The sequence below is a fragment of the Mizuhopecten yessoensis genome, unplaced genomic scaffold (genome assembly GCF_002113885.1).
Source record: "Mizuhopecten yessoensis strain PY_sf001 unplaced genomic scaffold, ASM211388v2 scaffold2699, whole genome shotgun sequence".
NCBI classification, from domain to species: domain Eukaryota; kingdom Metazoa; phylum Mollusca; class Bivalvia; order Pectinida; family Pectinidae; genus Mizuhopecten; species Mizuhopecten yessoensis.
The window spans coordinates 91,109-109,170 of NW_018404676.1; the positions used below are offsets into that span (position 1 = coordinate 91,109).

The 18,062-nt window shown below is 36.1% G+C and overlaps 2 protein-coding genes across 2 annotated transcripts; one reads left to right on the top strand and one right to left on the bottom strand.

Annotated features, from left to right (window-relative positions):
- The first annotated feature begins 468 nt into the window (after positions 1–468).
- On the top strand, positions 469–7,580 carry LOC110446448 (ADP-ribosylation factor-like). The gene is made up of 4 exons (XM_021491600.1): positions 469–655; positions 2,131–2,313; positions 2,478–2,618; positions 3,136–7,580. The coding sequence occupies exons 1-4, from the start codon at positions 547–549 to the stop codon at positions 3,411–3,413; spliced, it is 711 nt and encodes a 236-aa protein (XP_021347275.1). The 5' UTR covers positions 469–546; the 3' UTR covers positions 3,414–7,580.
- Positions 7,581–9,929: 2,349 nt separating this feature from the next.
- Positions 9,930–17,943, bottom strand: LOC110446434 (cyclin-K-like). Its single transcript, XM_021491587.1, has 9 exons — positions 17,869–17,943; positions 16,767–16,905; positions 16,160–16,241; positions 15,293–15,424; positions 14,863–14,968; positions 12,994–13,051; positions 12,399–12,574; positions 11,302–11,447; positions 9,930–11,067 (listed from the first exon to the last, which is right to left on the bottom strand). The coding sequence occupies exons 2-9, from the start codon at positions 16,901–16,903 to the stop codon at positions 10,213–10,215; spliced, it is 1,692 nt and encodes a 563-aa protein (XP_021347262.1). The 5' UTR covers positions 16,904–16,905; positions 17,869–17,943; the 3' UTR covers positions 9,930–10,212.
- Positions 17,944–18,062: the final 119 nt, after the last annotated feature.

Sequence of the window (18,062 nt, forward strand, 5' to 3'; positions counted from 1 at the left end):
CCAAATCCGCGCCTGAATGTCGAATAACTTTTAAGTAGGACAGGTATGGACTGGTGACGGCACCAGTCCTTTTAATCCGAGATCCGGGATTTAACATATATGTTGTAGTGGAATATAATGACAGTATAACCAAAATAGGTTTATTGTGTGTGATAGCCTATTAGCTTTACCCCATAACTCGACAGCCCAGGCCCGGTCTGTAAACCACTGTTAGCTTGACGGGAATATTTCTTTTTGAAATATACTAAGTAGCTCGTACATTTGCTCGATTCAATTATTGCAACACATTTCTGCGACTTTAAATCAATTCTGCAACATCATATACGAATATCAAAAAGTATTTCTGAAATAGCAAGCCAGAATCTCACTATTGCTTTTTGATATATTGGGGCATTAAAAGCTTCCCGTCCACCAGGCTGCAATTGAAATAGGTTATCTCCCTTGTCATAACTCTTTTTCTGTAAACAACCAGTTGTTAGGTTCGTGAGAAATGTAATGCTCGCGTGTTTGCTGGGGATAGAATGATTCATCCCAGTCCAAGATGATATGGGTGCCACATGTAGCAGTGGAGGAACCAAGACTCTGGCCGTAAATCTCTCCTACACGGAATTGGAGTACCCTCAAAAGATTTTGATGGTTGGGCCCAGTGGAGCAGGTGCGGTAACGTAACGATACACTTTTTAGACTGTGGTGTTGTGATTCGTATACATGTATACATGTAAATTTCCTATTTTAAACATGCTTTACTTTATAATGATTATATTCCATACCGATATCAGTTTCAAGTTTGCACCTGAATTCAATGGTTTGTTGACGGTTGAATTAAACCCGATATCGATCGTCATAAAAATGGGTTCGATCGTTAATTCGTAGCTTAATATGGTAACGTATAGTTATGCTTATAGGACCTATGTTCGTTTGTAGGACTGATATTGACTATATGTATATAGATACCAAAACCAACATGCTTGGCGAAAGCTTAGTATAGTGATAGCTGGCACTGACTTCAAATTGATCCATAATTCATATATATGACATATATGATCGAGTGAGTATATATATTTACACACACAGTGCATTAGGCCTACATGTAATGCATTTCAGACAATTTCAGTCTCATGAACATAACCCATCATTACAATTAATCTTCATTTGTTCGTCAGCTTGTGGTGGATTATTTTCATCCGAATACTCATATTGTTTCTGGAAATGTGCCATATATGTCAAGCTAGCAAAATATTGTACCTGTACGGTGTAATAGGCACTATCCGTATAACAGTTCAAATTGCATTTCCTAAAACAACTGATCATTATTTGTCTAGTGGTGGGTATAGGCCTAGGGCATATACTCACTGAAATATATATATATGTGTAGTTACTTTAGTTTGTGCTGAAATCAATAAAAATGTCCACGGTATAGTGTGTGTTACTGATAAGACAAAGGCATCCTTTATATCGACACAATGATTCTTTATAAAAACGTGATACTCCTGTGTCAGGAAAATTCTCAACAATATGCCCATTCAATAAAAATAGCTAGGGTTGTGGCATAACTGATCATTTAAAATTTGGTATAAAAAACCACCAATACATTAAATTATGTCCTTCGATATTTATTGTTTTTTTTCTTTCTTTTACTAAATTGAAATATGCCTGATTTTGATAACTGTATATAGTGATGATTAGAGGTCTGGGAATTAGGACCTATGTATGTGTACTGTGTAGGGAATTAAAATTTGATGTTGAAAGTTCCATCACAATGAAGGAGAGTTTCATCAGACAAAGTAAATACTGGACATATTCGTTATCAAATGTTTGTACGTGAAATGTACTACAGAACAACACTTAAATATGTTTTTATGGTACCATTTAAGTTAAATAAATGATGCCGTTTGTCGTGTATTGTAGTTGTTAAACCAGGAAAGACCTTCACACCGGGAAGCTGGGTATGACAGTGTGTATGACTATATGTGATGTTTGTGGTATTTCCGTTAAAAAATGCTATACTTTTGGAAGCTGGCTATGTCAAATATAATGTTCTGGATGTGTTACCTTTTACCTGCATGTATAAGAAGATCGCCTATGGTAACATACCTACATATGTATGACGTTTGTCGTTTCTGCATGTAGGTAAAACTCACTTGCTATACTCTTGGAAGCTGGGATGTGACAATGTGGTGGAGCCAGTCCAAACATCCGACTTTAACGTGGAGCAGGTCCGAGCCTCCAGTGGTCACTCTTTTATGGTGTTTGACCTGAGCGGGTCCCCCAACTTCAGAGTCAAACGACGGCAGTTCTACCAGGGCACAGAAGGTACGTACTAATATAATTCTAGTTAACCTGTACTTGTGTTTTATATTTCGATACTCAAACTGATAGTTTCACACATAACCAATAACATAAACAGCAAACTGATTACAATATTATATTCAACAAATCGGTTTTATGAATGAAATGTTTGCTACCTGCTTCTATAGGTATCGTTTTCGTGGTGGACAGCACGTGCTTGGATACCAAGGAGATGGACGACGCCAAACAGGACCTTGTCAGCGTGCTGCACGACCGGGACCTCATACACACACCTCTTCTTGTCTTAGGCAACAAACAGGACCTGTCAGGTGGGTAATGATTTAATTCATTTGTTCAGGGTTTTGCTTCTTACCAGCTAAGGTGATGTGAAGATGGTGTTCAAAGATGATGGAACCACTCAAGGGCGTGAAAGAAGGTAAGGGGGAAAACGCAAATACAGAGATTCCAAGTTTTGAAATAAGGGCAGCATATCAGCAGGAGCGGGGCACACTAGTCGCATCCTGCAATAATCATATTAAGATTGATTTTATTCTCCAAAAGACGACTCAATAGTATTGAAAAATGTCGAAACATGTAAACATGATATATATCTATTTAAAGTATCCACACCTGTCAAATGCACAGTTTTTATACATTTATAAGCAAATAGTTTCTCTTATCAAATGGAAAACGTCAAGTTTATGCATTAAATAAATAAAAAGGTGTTGTTTTTTTACGTTACGGCAGTTCATTATAAAGGTGGTTTTTTTTTAAGTTTACACTTAATAGTAGCAAATGCAGTAATTAATTTTGTTAAGAAAAATACATTTTTTTCTACTTTTAAAGGTGCTTTACCTCTGGATGAGCTTGAGACAGCTCTTGGGCTGAAGGCAGCCATGACGACCAAAAGACCATGGAAAACAATGGAGGTGTGCTCACTCAGTGAGGAGAGTGTACAGATGGCATTAGACGGTCTTGTACAGTTAATAGGGTCCTCCGATCTAGTCACAACACGGTCAAACATATCAACGGCTACCACAGAACTTGTTACTCCCAGACCGGGAGTGACCACAACGAAACAAGACGTTGTTAAGATTGATGTACCCAAAGCATGGACGAAATAGAATGTGGTTCCTAACATGTCAAGGATATACATTATGTCCACTTCATTTTAATTGAAACAAAATTGAACTTTTTAAGATGAGAGCTATGCATTTTGGAATTGTTAATTCTTCATCACTTAACCAGTATAGCGGAACTGGACTGGGTCCATCATCGGCGACCAGGTAGCTCTTTTGGTAGAGCGTTAGTCAAGAGTTCGGAAGGTCCCGGGTTCGAACCCTGGTCTGGCCGTTGCATTCCTCTTTCTCCAGTTACGCAAGCAATACACGACTCCTTCCCGAGATAATCTGATGCCATAATAGTCTGAAGCCGAAAATTGAGTCATTCAGATAACTGTCCAACAATGAAAATTTTGAAATAGCTCAATTAAGATATTTTCTTAACTAACTAGATATAGTATTTAAGCTCTCCAGACCTCGTTATAGGTGCATCTATTTACAGTGACAACAGGTTTAGTCCTGCTATTAAGAGTGGCTGCGTTTTATCAATCAACCAAACAGAAATGCAATATACCAAGAGATTACATTGATCATTAGTATACTTATAGCGTCGGCCATACTACAGTCTCATTGCAGTGTACCACATCATACTGATGTATCTCCCGCAATAGCTCGTGTGGCAACTGACGGGGAGGGTGCCAGGTGAGATATATTTACTCCACAACGCTTCATCGTCATCACAGACTACCAAGAGCAGACTACGATCATTAGTCTACCAAAAGAAATATTTGAGGTGGCTATAGGTTCGAACTCGGTCCATCTGACCGTTCATCACTTTGCCTATTTCATATCCTCTGCCACATATAGTTATGAGTACCTCATGAGTTGGCAGAGTGCCCCTTACTAAGATCGTGCCTCCTTTTCCATTACATACAGAGTTACGGTCCTTTGTTCACCGCGAATCATTAAATTGACGGGGACATATCTCATGTACTCGTTCATCTCCATGGCCTAATTCTGTATGTCAATATCTCTTTGGATCGTGGGGTGCCACGCACTGCAAAATACACCAAATTATCAATCAATGCGATTGATATTACTTTCCCGTTAAGCATTCACTGCATGTAAATTCAAGTTTTACGCGAACACATATTTGTCTATACGTAACATAAGTCATACAGATGAGTGAAACGCGACTGAAAGAATTATTACAGAAAGACAAGATCGCAAAATTAGGTGTCTTAAAACTGTACGTTGCCTACAGTACTCCAATAGCATACAGTACTCGAGTATCCTTCTGTACTCCAATGTCATACGGAAGTCGGCGTTGCCAGCAATATGAATGTGAGCCCATTGTGTCATTATAGTCTTTCAGTGCAGTTTAGTCCATAGTCATACCCATCACTTGTTTCGATAGTCATTTATGATAGACAGATGAGTTGACACCAATTAATTAAGGAGATTTCAAAGAGTATGAGAATAGAAACGTTTGAATGATTTGTTGCAAAACCACATTTATAGATAATACCATTTAGAAACGTATGCATATATTCTGATGACATTTCATATTTATTTATTATTGTTTTCCCGTTTTTACAATTTGTTATGTACATTGATAGAAGTGTTGTAAGTATAAAACCATTCCATTGTCGTTCTGGTCCAGACGTAGAAAAAATAATGCTGTATCGCAAGTCGAACAATATACACGTTATGGAGTAGAATATAAGTGTATCGAAATAGCTATTTATATTATATGTAGAACCTCACGTGAAGATCAAGATTATCAACCAAGGTGAAAGGTCAGAGATGTGATGGAATAATGTACGAGTACGTTGTCGGTGTTACAGAGTTAAAATCTTGATCAAGCTATATCAAAACCATACATGTATAACGTCTGTAGTAGCTTCATCCCTGCATCTGTTATAGTTTTATTACTTTCAAATTCGACATAGTGTTAATCGATCAGTCCTCTCTTATATATAGTATACGTATACTTGTGAGTAATGGTAAAGGACAGTTTACACTTAACTGTAACACAGATGTACAGTGTTAAGTATTTTACGTCTCTGACCTGAAGACTTGGATATTTCGAACAGCTCAGTCCTTTGCTAATATTGAGTTATAAAGTATCCATTGGCAGTTAGTCTTCGATCGTGATTCCTTCAGATTATGTGTATATGTATTTAAAGAATGCATTATCACTAAAACTCTGAAAAGTAGATATTTGTGTACGTGATCTCACAAACAGATATTAAATTCCGAAACGTGGTGATCCCATAGAACTAGGACTACTAACGTTGATTGATATAATAATTATAATATAGTTGTTCCGTGTATACTATTTTAAGTTATGATATTAATAGATTGTGTCGGGACCCTCGTCTATATGTTATAGTAAAACTTTCATTTCGTAGAAGCTCTTGTGCGAGAAGTATAAAAAAAAAATCATTTAAAGAAAGTTTTTACTGAACTAGTCATGTTGCACGTGATTTTACCTTCTGTAAAGACACATTCATCATAAAATCAGTTTAATGTTCACATGGAATTAGTTTGACGTTCATTCGTAATCATCTTTAATGCTCATGTAAATTCATGTAATTTTGAATGAAGTAAAAGTGCTATAAGGTAACCTTGTTATTAGTATCATCCAGTAGTGATTTCTAGTGCAGCTTGCGTCCTATATTTTACACGGCACCATGTTATTGATGAGCACACTTTATTGTTTTACCTCGTGTTTTTGTCTTATGTCAATACGAGTGCTACCATTAAAACCAAATAAACAGTTTACGTGTTTGTCATGACGATAGAGCAACTTCACATTACACCGGTTCTTGCTATGAGGACGTGACATCACTTGGATTTGACCTTGATTTACATGGCGGGTGTCGTCGTTGTAACAGAAGATGCTTACCCTTCCGGAACCATTGTGCGTTTTTTTCTGGGTTTCCATTTAAGTTTTATATAGAAGAGACTGTCAGTAAATGCATGCCTTTGTGGGGGAATGGTATCCTCTTGATTATATGCCTATGGTATAAGTATATAATTAGTCTCAGTGACACTTAATTAGTATTTTTAACAAACCTGATTACCGGCATACACTCTATGAATACATGTTCTTTGGGAACAACAATAATATCACTAAAAACTGCATTTTAAAAAACACCCTGCCAGATCTACAAAACAATTAGTTACCTTGGGTCCCCATCCAGGTACCTGTGCAGTGTGGTGCATCACGTCAACAAATTATAAGAACAAGACTAGTAACCATTCACAGGCGAAATAACCCCTCAGAAGGCATCATGGTCCATATAGAGTTATGAAGGTTAGTAAAAACCCAAAGCGCTGATGTCCCAATATTATAACATGTAATATAATTTCACACAAAATTATCTATAGTTTTGTATGACCTTGTCAAACTTTCAAAGTTAGAGAGGCCAATTGTATTAAAATCTTTACACGACTTACCACGAGGCACAAGATAATGATATTTCACCAGATGCATACAAAGATGAAGGGCTATGAAACTTGTTCAAATACATGACCTGAACCAACTTTAAAAGTCACATGTATAAAATAAATTAAATCTTCCAATAAGGTGTTCCAATCAGATTCCATACTGTGTGAAGTAACAATCGGCATATTTAACCTTCTTGCTATCATAATTGTTTAAATATATTTGACCTTGAACCACTTTTAAAATAAATATTATTATAATTATTATTATGTGGGTTGTTTGTACCAACAGTTTTGAATAACAGGTGAGCAAGACAGGCCCAATGGAACTTTTGTTCAAACACATCACACAACAAACAGGAACATTGGACACATTTTATTGAACCAAGATTCATAAATATCATTCTACATTCATATTCAATCATACTATATTAACAGATTCATGTACATTCCTGTGTGCACTAATGATGAACTCCTGGCATTAAGCTCTCGCACTCTAGATGATTCCTTTCAATCACTTGTATCCCAAGTAATTGCCTTTCACATCAATTAATAAATCTCACATCAGCAAAGAAATATTTTTGCTAATATGGTTAAACAAATGTTTGATATCACTATCTCCAAAGTCCAATGAAATATTTATGGCATTATTGAGAAATACAGTCATCATAAAATGCACCATACTATGTAATTTTCCTCCTTACCATATGCAATAAACATGCTCAATAAAAACATATTCTGCCTCTATAGATGTCATATAGACATGAACAAGTCATTGAAGTAAATCTATCCCAGTAGCACCTAATCTTATTTAAAATGGTAACAATCTACACACTGTTGCCAGCTGGACTTAAGCTCGTACCAACAAAATAAGCACCTGTTGAACACATTGTAGAGGTCAAATCTAGGCTGAAGTGCAAAGTGGTTAAAACAGATTGATATGCCAAAAAAGGAACTACATTCTCATAGAGCTCATTATTTTCATTTGACTGAAATATATTTTAAAACGTTTCCTCTACAACACAAATGATATTTAGCCATGATTCCAATTTTTCCCATCCATATTTGAAGTTCTGTTGTAAGAATTTCATTAACAAGTGAACTACAATGCTCTTTCATCAGAGTCTTAAAAATAAGTCAAAGGTATTTAAGATATGTATCAAGACAGCTCTTGACTTTCATCAATAAAGTAACATTAATTCACACCCCAACACGCCTGCTTCATAGTGTCCCAAAATACTGGGATTTCATAATGACATATATATAGCATTGATTCAAGTCCCAGCACACCTGCCTCCACAATGTCTAAAATACCTAGACCATTTAGTAACAGTTATAACAATTATGTTCTTCACTGTTAATATGACTTACATAATTTACATTACAATGCACCACTGTGTATACAGTCATCTCCAAAGGCACCCAAATTCACATAATGCAATATGCATGTATACAGAAACTTTCAAAATTCATACATAACATTTGTACACAGAACTCCAACACTTAAACTATCAGTACAATCATCGTTATGAATGGTAAAGTATCCACGTTACAGCTATACATGGACTTTTGTATATAAAAACAGTTATACAGGTACTGTAGCATACACATTACTGCAATATAGGCTTTTGTAAAACGTAGACAAATTGTGCAGGGCAATCCACAGTTCCCCAACAGCTAACAGACAGCATTAAAATTCTCACGCTAGACAATAACTAGACCTTTTCACAGGTAGAGTAAAATTGCTGGCAGAAGTGAGATGATTGGGGTCAGAGGTAAAAATGTAGGTCACATTGATTTACTTCTGGTAAGTGGCATTATCCCGAGATGTATTGATAACTTTGGTAACCCATGTAAAATAGTATGGGAGATACCCTCTGGACAATGAGTTGCAATTTCTACTTTTGTGATCTACTTTTGATATAGAACACTCTTTCATCCAAAGATGTTCCTGTGTACTAAATCTGTTAGATATTTCCGTGCATATGGTTTCAATGACTGGAATCAAAGGTCAAAATGCAGGTCACACTGACCTATTTTTGGCATACAACCCTCATCATACCAAGATGTAACCGAGAGTCAAATTTGGTAACTGTGAGTGAATCAGTATAGAAGAAATCTCTGTTAAACTATTGACACAGAATATGGAATGACACAATGCACACCTCCAGCAACAGTGGTGGGGCACTTCTAAGACAATTATACAAGTAACAGTACCTGTATCGATATCTTATTGTACAAAAGGTCATGTATTATAGCAGTTATGTGTATGATACCATATCACACTGTAATAGATCAGCACTTATAGTTAGTTAATCACTTTAAGATACCTTCACATTGACTCTTCACATGTACACTTAAAATAAAATCATATGTACGGCATATCTTTGCTTCCAAAACCAATTTTCGCTTCTTTTCTCAATAATTTCACAATCTAATATATCGTTACACAATTGTACTGAGCAAGATGTAAATGTTTGTTACCATTCAACAAGTACTGTAATAGGATGAGGAATGGTGTTAAAGATAGGGCCGTCGCTGGGGCTCGAACCCGCGACCCTTGGCTCTCAAGCCTGATGCTCTACCGCTGAGCTAAAGGGAAATTCCCTACAGCTGACGCTTGTAAGGCAACCTAATTAATCCACATCTTTTACAGTACAATGAATAAGACTATTACAATTATATGCTTTATGTTTACCTCATGAACTGAATTCGTCACCTGTTGACCTGTATTTAAGCAGAGGGCACCTGGTTTGTGGTTCTCTACAGACGAATGGAAAAGTACCAGATGCTATAATTTTGTTTGAAACACAAAATTTACATCAAATTATAATACTACATACAATAACAACCCATATGCCAAATTACAGTCTGTTTTGACCAGTAATAAACATTAAAACTTTTTTGTTTTGACTTGCATGGAAGTACTTATCATTACAGAAATCTTGGTTAAATTTCAATAATGATAAAATTTGGCATAGATGTAGTCAGTAACAGGTAATATTGTGGTTTGATGCTCAAAATTTTATATTATTTTTTGTAAATTATGTGTTTCATACAAAATTTATAATCCATATTCCTCTATTCTGAAGTTCCCTACCAGGACCAGGTGACCTGTGTGTGACCTGTGTGTGACTATTCTGTCTGTTGTTAGCAATATTTTCAGGACTTGTCAACATATATATGGTAAAGAAATACTCAAGTTACCTTTTGGTAACTATAAATCATCCGCATTAGGACTGGATGCAAAATGTTGTAGTGCATTTCATTTTATTGCACTTTTCAATAATTCTATACCCATTTTATGGATTTCATCCACATAATTTCCAACTATCCTTTGGTGAAAATTATCAGCAATGAGTCTCTTTGACTTGACAAAATAAAAATCCCGAACACACTATTGATCACATCATCTCCGACCTGTGATTCTAACTACTGGTAGTCCCGAGCTTGGTTGCAGTGGTACCATATTGTTTTGGACAGGCACAGGTGGTCTTTGAGACTGTCCCATCATAGTGTTTAGTGCCCCTGTATTTGGAGGCATAGTTTGAAAAGGTGGTGGAGCACTGACACCAGGCTGCTGAGGAGGAAATCCAGGTCGAGGTGGCGGTGGTGGAAAATTAGTCTGTCCCTGGAAGGGTGGCCCATTAAACTGCTGAGGTGGCGGGAAGCCTGGGGGGTACTGACCTACTTGTGGTGGAGGCTGGTTTGTGTGAAAGGCCTGCTGTGGAGGTGGAGCTCCAGGATTTGCAGGACCAGCAGGATACCCACCAGGGCCAGGGTACTGTGGCTGGACAGGTGGAGGCTGCTGATAGGCTGTGGGTGGGGCATATGTGTTTGGCTGGTAGGGGGCAGGGGGGTACTGTGCTGGGGGTGGGTACTGAGGAACTGCTGCAGGAGCTGAGGCAGCAGTTGTGGGGGGCTGAGTCTGTAAGTAAGATGATGTGGATACAAGTCCTGACCCACTTACTAGTGTCTCTATAGATTTACTACCCTCCTGTGACAGAAACGAGGATGGGTACTGTGATGATGAAGATGCCATGTAAGCTCCATACTGTGTGTAGTCTGGTTTGCTCTGTACAGGGGGAGCTGAGCTGTAATTGGAGGCTGGGGCAGAGCGTGGTAAAGCAATCGAGGATGGGGCTTCCGGTACAGAGCCGTTTTTCTTGCTTGAATTTCGTCTTGAGCCAGAGTCTTTACTTTTCTGCCTTTCTGGTTGTAATTTGGGTACCTTAGCCTCAAGTGCTGCTTCAGCTGGAGTTGTCTGTAAACATGTATTATAAGCAATCAGTAACCTTTTAACTCTACCATATAGGATTGAAAGCAAAATGCACAAGGAGCCTCTACTGTTTATACATCTATGTATCATTTCACTATACAAGCAAAGACACTGTCAATTATTCTGATGGCAGAATACTTTAGTAATTTCATGAGTAGGACAGAAAAAATAGTTAACAATATCTCAGTAGCTATATTGGATATAGAATTGTTTACTTACTGGGAGACTGCGTTTTCCAACCTGTGGTGGCGGTGGAGGAGGGGTGTCCCTGGCTGTTGACTTTTTACTGGGAGTAACTGGAGGAGAGTCTGTACCAGTTCCCTGGGGATTGTTGGAATAAAGGTCAAGCACCTTGTGACATATATCTGAAACATAAAAACATCACAAATCATGTTTTTTATATTACATACCTACCAAATCTTACTACTAATACAGCCAGTTTTCATGCCAAACAATACCAGGTTCTGTAATTAAGCTTACAATTATAGAATTATCCTAATACGTATTGTCTAAACTTTATTTTGAGTATAACTTTTAAGCTAACATCCACTGATCGTTAAGGTTGGACAATTATAATACAATCAACAATACATTTGCAATATATGTCTATCAATATATATTACAAAATGTTTTTGAATCGCCAATATGCAACAATAACATTTTTCAACAAACTTTTATTGGGATAGGTACCACGTAGTATGGAAACTTTTTACAGAAATAGTGTTGAAATTGAGTTAATGTAAGTAAACTAAGTTTGCTTGGTGTAATGACTTCCAGTATTATATATTCTTCAGTTATCTGTCTTTGATTGGAGGTCATGATCAGTAGGTGTAATCATTCAGAGTGTGGTAACTACACAAGTGGATGTAAATTGTAAAAGTTGTCTGGACAAGACTCATTGAAAAGTCTTGATGATATCTCTACTTTGGAGCTGTATTATGCGTTAATGATCTAGATTTTACCTTCTTCAACTTAATAGCTGTACTTTATTAGTCACTCTGATTATAATTTATCAATAATATAACCATTTATATATTTTCATTTCAAATTGAACATTACCCCTATAAATACGAGTTTGATAAGCACATAAGTATTTTAAAATATTTATCATATGAAGTCATACTGTGTCATTAGTTGACAGAATATTTTCTGGACAGCTCAAATTAATAATTTATTGACTTTATTTCTTATCTATTTTGTATTTAAAGGTGAAATTGACAAAAGAGACTGTAAAAAAGCACCATCAACAGCCTAGTACATTGAGAGAAATCAAATTAATGTGAAACAGAAATGATTTTAAAGAGTTAAAAACTGACCTTCCATAAGTTCAACAGTGATATCCTCCACCAGGAACTCCCACCACCTGGTCTTTGTTCCAGGTACCTTGCCGTGCCAGTCCTGAATATCAAACTTTGTGAGGCGAGTGCCTAGGTACATCAATGACACACTGATCACCTCTGGCTCCCATTGCAGGCACTGGGTTGTACACAGGCTAAAGGCAAACATTCCACATTAATATCTATAATGTCTGGGGGGGGGGGGGGGGGGGAGACATAAATGTCCTAACAAGAATTGTTTAAGGACAGACGGAATGACAGACAGACAAAGGACCATGGACGCAGGGTGATTTGAATAGCCCACCATCTGGCTAAAAAGTCACGAAAAATTTACTTGAAGGTGAATGAGGAATTAGAGATATCCAAAGTAATGATAATGGTCAAATGTACAAGAATTACAGATTTCCAGTGGGACTCATCAACCTCTTGAAGAATCACTATATTTCTTTTATGAATTTTAAAATTTTGAAGATGTTTTTGACTAGCCTGAAAAAATCCCTGTAACGTAACTGTTGCACATGACCACTACATGTGTTGAAGTATAAGAACACTGCCTATCTAAATACTGACTTACCTGTCATTGATAAAAGTCCAGGCCATCTGTACCAGTTTTTGTATCTTCTCTTTGTCACCTACAAGCATAAAGAAATTAGGTAAAGTGGCAAAATGTATGCTACTAAGTTACATGCAATAGCGGCAGCCAGAGATACTACCACTACGCTAAATAACAATAGCGTACACAGTCAACAAAACTCTGCAGTTGTATTTACTTCAACTCATCGACCAGCTAACACTGGCTCTACAGTGTTAGGATACACAGTATGATCCTATATTGACCTGATTACGGGGTGATGGGTGCACTGAACTCACAAGGACCAAATTTCTTCCCCCACAGAAAGCTGATGTCCTGTTAAAGTAGAGCCAATATTGGACAAATAATACCAATGTGACAATAACAGTGACAAAGACTTTATTCTCGCAAACTTGTGTACAGCCCTGTAGATGGTTTTGGTGATTGTGCAAGCTGTTGTTAACTTGTCTTTTAGTGTCGCATGCTTTACATTCTCCTGAATATGGCTGTTTAACATTGGATGTAAGTGACACTAATGTACAAAAATCATTAAAACAAATATCAGTTATCCCAGAAGTATTTCAAATTCAATTTGTCAATGATTTAAAAAAAAAAAATAGCATATATATATTAATCAATACAATATTGAGGAATTCGCAAGAGCTGCCTTATCAGGTGCTAACTACTAGTCCTATGCCACCTGGCTAATATCTCCCTATGTGTGTATGCCTGTGTGTGTGCTGGAGATGTATTGTGTTATGTTTAACACTCAAAATGGACTTAAAACTATATACAATGAATTGGATAAAACAACTGTTACAATACATCTTAGCCTCCACTTCAATTTTGTTTTGTTATACTATGTGCTGATCAAAAGTGGTAATGGGAACTGTATATCTCGAAGTTAATGCAAGCAATAATTTATTTGCACTGTATTAAAACCATGTAGGCAACAGTTTAAAGGGGCTGGACGGGGAATAAATTACAAAATAAATGGGTCCAAATGCGTTCTCTGGCCTTCCAAAAGTTATACCACGGCAATATGATGGTTGAGTTCTGCTTGCAATGTCCAGTTTTGACCAGCAATACTATACGTAAATAATTGTTTTCAAAGGTCATGTATGATGCAAGTGCAGTATTCCTACCTATATGTTGTTGTTATATATAACGGTATTGATACCTCGTGCCTGTCATGACTTTTGCGTGCCTCTTTTTCTTTCAACACAATGTTTACATTTGGCCTTGTTGATGACGCGCGTGGGGTAAAATTACATCACTGATATGGGTCAATTGAGAGTTTTAGACTGCCAGGTGACGATTTAGGATTTCTTTAATATAATTAGAATTTTTACTATTAGGGAGTGAGTTTCAGCTAAATTTGAATCGGTATATGCCATTTTAGCAAATATGACATTTTTTCGCCGACCAGCCCCTTTAAAAAGAATATGAAAAAAAAAGTTATTTGGAAAATACCATATCTCAAATTCCTGAACTAGGTGTTCAGTGTTCGACAGTAAAATGTACTAGCCAAAAGATATTCTTCATAATACTGAAGCATTATATTAACGTGTTGTCACACAGAAACTTTCAGCTTAATTTTTTTTTTCCAATTTTAAACTGAAGGTTTCTGTGTACACATAACCCCCATAAAATGAATGGTAACTGACAGATGCTGTAGTGTGACCTCTTGTGTGTGACATCAATATCATGTGATAATGAAGAAGATGTCCCCAATAAGTTATGATATTCATTGGTCATATGATTATCAACTGAACTTGGTTGGGTTTTAATATTATTGTTAGTGTGTATATGTGACACCAAGTATAACATGGTGGCTTTTCATCCGACTGTTGAGTGTTAACTATTGTGTACCTTTGATGAATTTGGCAAACTTTAGCAGGTATCCGTACGGATGTTCCACTTGTAGGTCAAATTTGATGGTTTGTAACAGAATTCTTTCCATTGTCATCACTTCCTCCTACAAATACAAACAAAGGACCATATAGTATTTTACTTCATGTATCAATGAAGGTTTAATATTTCATTCATTAAATGCACAATGTATATATATAGTCATTTACCAATTAGTTATACATTCAGTACATTTACAAGCACAAAACTATGTAGAGTACAATTCATAATTACTCAAACAAAATAAATAATTTATATACAATGTGCACATTGTACTTACATATCTGCATGTGTGTTTACCAGTAATCTCAATCTTAATTTCAGGTAACTGACAAAGACTGACCAGTACAGCATCCAACAGATAACATCTATTTCAAAAGAAAATTCTCACCCTTGGATCATCTCCAAATACACTGAACACCTGAGGTGACAACATAGACTGACATATTTTGATGATGTCTTTGCCTTTCTTTGGGGTCTCCTCTACCTTCCCAGCCAAAAATAGACAGCATGCTGCTGTTATCTGTAAAACAAAATACATAAATTTAAATTGTCATGAGATAAAGTGTTTTTTCAACTAATAGTTTCAGTAAACACAACAAGAGGCCTGCATTGCTCACATTGTCTGTTATCATCCTATTTAAAATCACATTTCATACTGTAACCTAACCTGAATGCAAGTAATGGTCATAAACTTGGTTACAGTTAATAGTCTTTACCCCTGCAAATGACAGACTGAAAAGTATGAACCTACTAGTCCTACTGCCACTGATATCATTTGATCTATATATATTTTACATTGGACTCAAATGATTGTCACGTGAATGTAAGTCACACTCATGTATCTTTAAATTCAGCACAAGCGAACTTGAAAGTGATAAGGTCATTTATTAGAACAACTTGGTACTACAACCCTTCACCCCCGCAAGCTACATGCAATATATCACAACCTGAGGCCTTATAGTTCTAAGAAGTTGTTTAAAGGAAAGTAAATGATGGATTGATCTAGAAGACAAGGTCATACCATGACATAAGCTTATGCCAGGTAGACTTACCAAGCAATGACAAAAATGATTACGATGTCGTGTCATGACAACAAATGTTTCATTGTCATTTATTTTAATGACATTGTATTTGACAGGAAACTATTCCAATTATTACCCAATTTCTAAATTTTGTCAATCTGCATATATTGCCAGTGGTAATAATTTCTTATTTAACTGTAAAAAGCCTTACATGTATCACTAATTATACTCACATATCTGTGGAATTCCTTGAAGGAGTGAAACATGTAGAATCTGTGGAAATACACAACACCTGTACCACAGGTATCATATCGCCTGCCAGACTGTCAAGGATTCATAATTTAATGTACAATGCTCATGTTTATGCCATCTCTATATATTAAATTACAGCATTAAAAAGGGGGACTTGAATTATTATTTCAAAGAGATTTTATCATAAATCTCATTTGAGCTTATATGAATCAAAACAATTTTCAATATCAAAAAAATCATTGTGTGCTTGGTACAGAACTTTCTAAAATGGCTACATTGAATGAAGAACTGATAATTAGCCAATGACAGCATATTGTGTTGTTGTTACATCACATTGCTATACCGTGTGATAACACAGAATACATGTAATGTTGATGTGTATTGATTTGCATTGGCGATGAGTACCTGGTATGACGTCTTTTTCAAAGAAAATCATACCTACGGAATTTCATTATATGATATGAACAGGAAACAAATAAAACTAGTGGCTTTCTTAAGTCTGTGAATTGACCTTTACCATACCTCAATGTGCTCCTGTCACTGTGTGAATCTGACAGATGGAATAAATCTATTTATTACGAAGGATACAGTCCCATCTTGGTACCAGCATCAATGATAAATCTTGCTCCTTCTCGTCTATATCTAGCTTCTGTGCCAGCATCAATACCATCTTGGAATGAAGGTGTATTTCGTAATTCTTTCTTTTCAAAGTACCAACACGGCATGTCTGGAATTATGAAATAATATTGATATGATATGTGCAGCAGCATGTTAATTATTCATTTACCTTCTAATACACAAAAATGTATCGAATGCATTAATGTTTGATCTCCTGTCATTTCTTAGACTACTTGCAAAATGTCTTTCATAGCAATTCTATTCAACTTACCTTATTTAGTTTAGAAAATGGCAATAGAAATTATCAATGAGAAAAATGTTAATAAACAGCCAAACACAATATTTTCAAATACATTTAGTTGTACAAAAACACTGTTCTAATCAATATTTGCCACTGCAAAACTTCAAAACATTTCTGAAAATGTTTTGCATACGATCCTTATGAAAAATCTACAAAATTACGACTTCCGTAATCGTCGGTATCGACGGGGGAAGGAGAAAAGATGAAGAAGATGAAATACTGAAATAAATATGTCCAAAAGCGAAATAAGATGTTGTCGTAAGTTATCTCCCTTGATGCTATTATTTTGCGACGTCTTTTGTTTAAATATATCAAAAGTGGATAAGTATTGCCTTCCGGTGGTAAAAGAAAACAGAAAACTAAAAATTATCATAGAAATATGTCAAATTACCTACAATTCTCAATAAATCATCCGAGCTGTCAAATTCAGACGTGTAAATACAGTAGGCCTAGAGCTGAAATAACAATTACTGTTCATGTTGACTGACTTATATTTGTTGTGACGTTCCATTAGAGACGTTACACATCCACATCAATATCATCCATACAACGTCTGGAAAGAGATAAGCCCGTGGTATAAGTCCATGGTACACAACTGAAAATAACCTATCATGAGAATGGGCCGATGAGACTCGACCATTTGTCGACTAGAGGCACAGCAAAATATTACTTGACGCCGTCCCGTATATCATATATGTTTGAACCAAATAAAGAATTTTACTTAAAATGAATTGTGATAAACAAAACCTATCAATTATGATAAAAAAATACCTGTTGAGACTGTTTGAAGATGTTTGTTTTCCAAATAATCTTCACAACATGCGTCACAGTTCTCTCGCCGGGGAAATATCGTCAACTAGTCTGTAAGTGTCGCAAAACTTAAAACGTTTACAATGAATCGTTTAAAATAGATATGTATATAATGAAGGTTTAAAATACGATAATGACATTAAGTTAAATTCCTT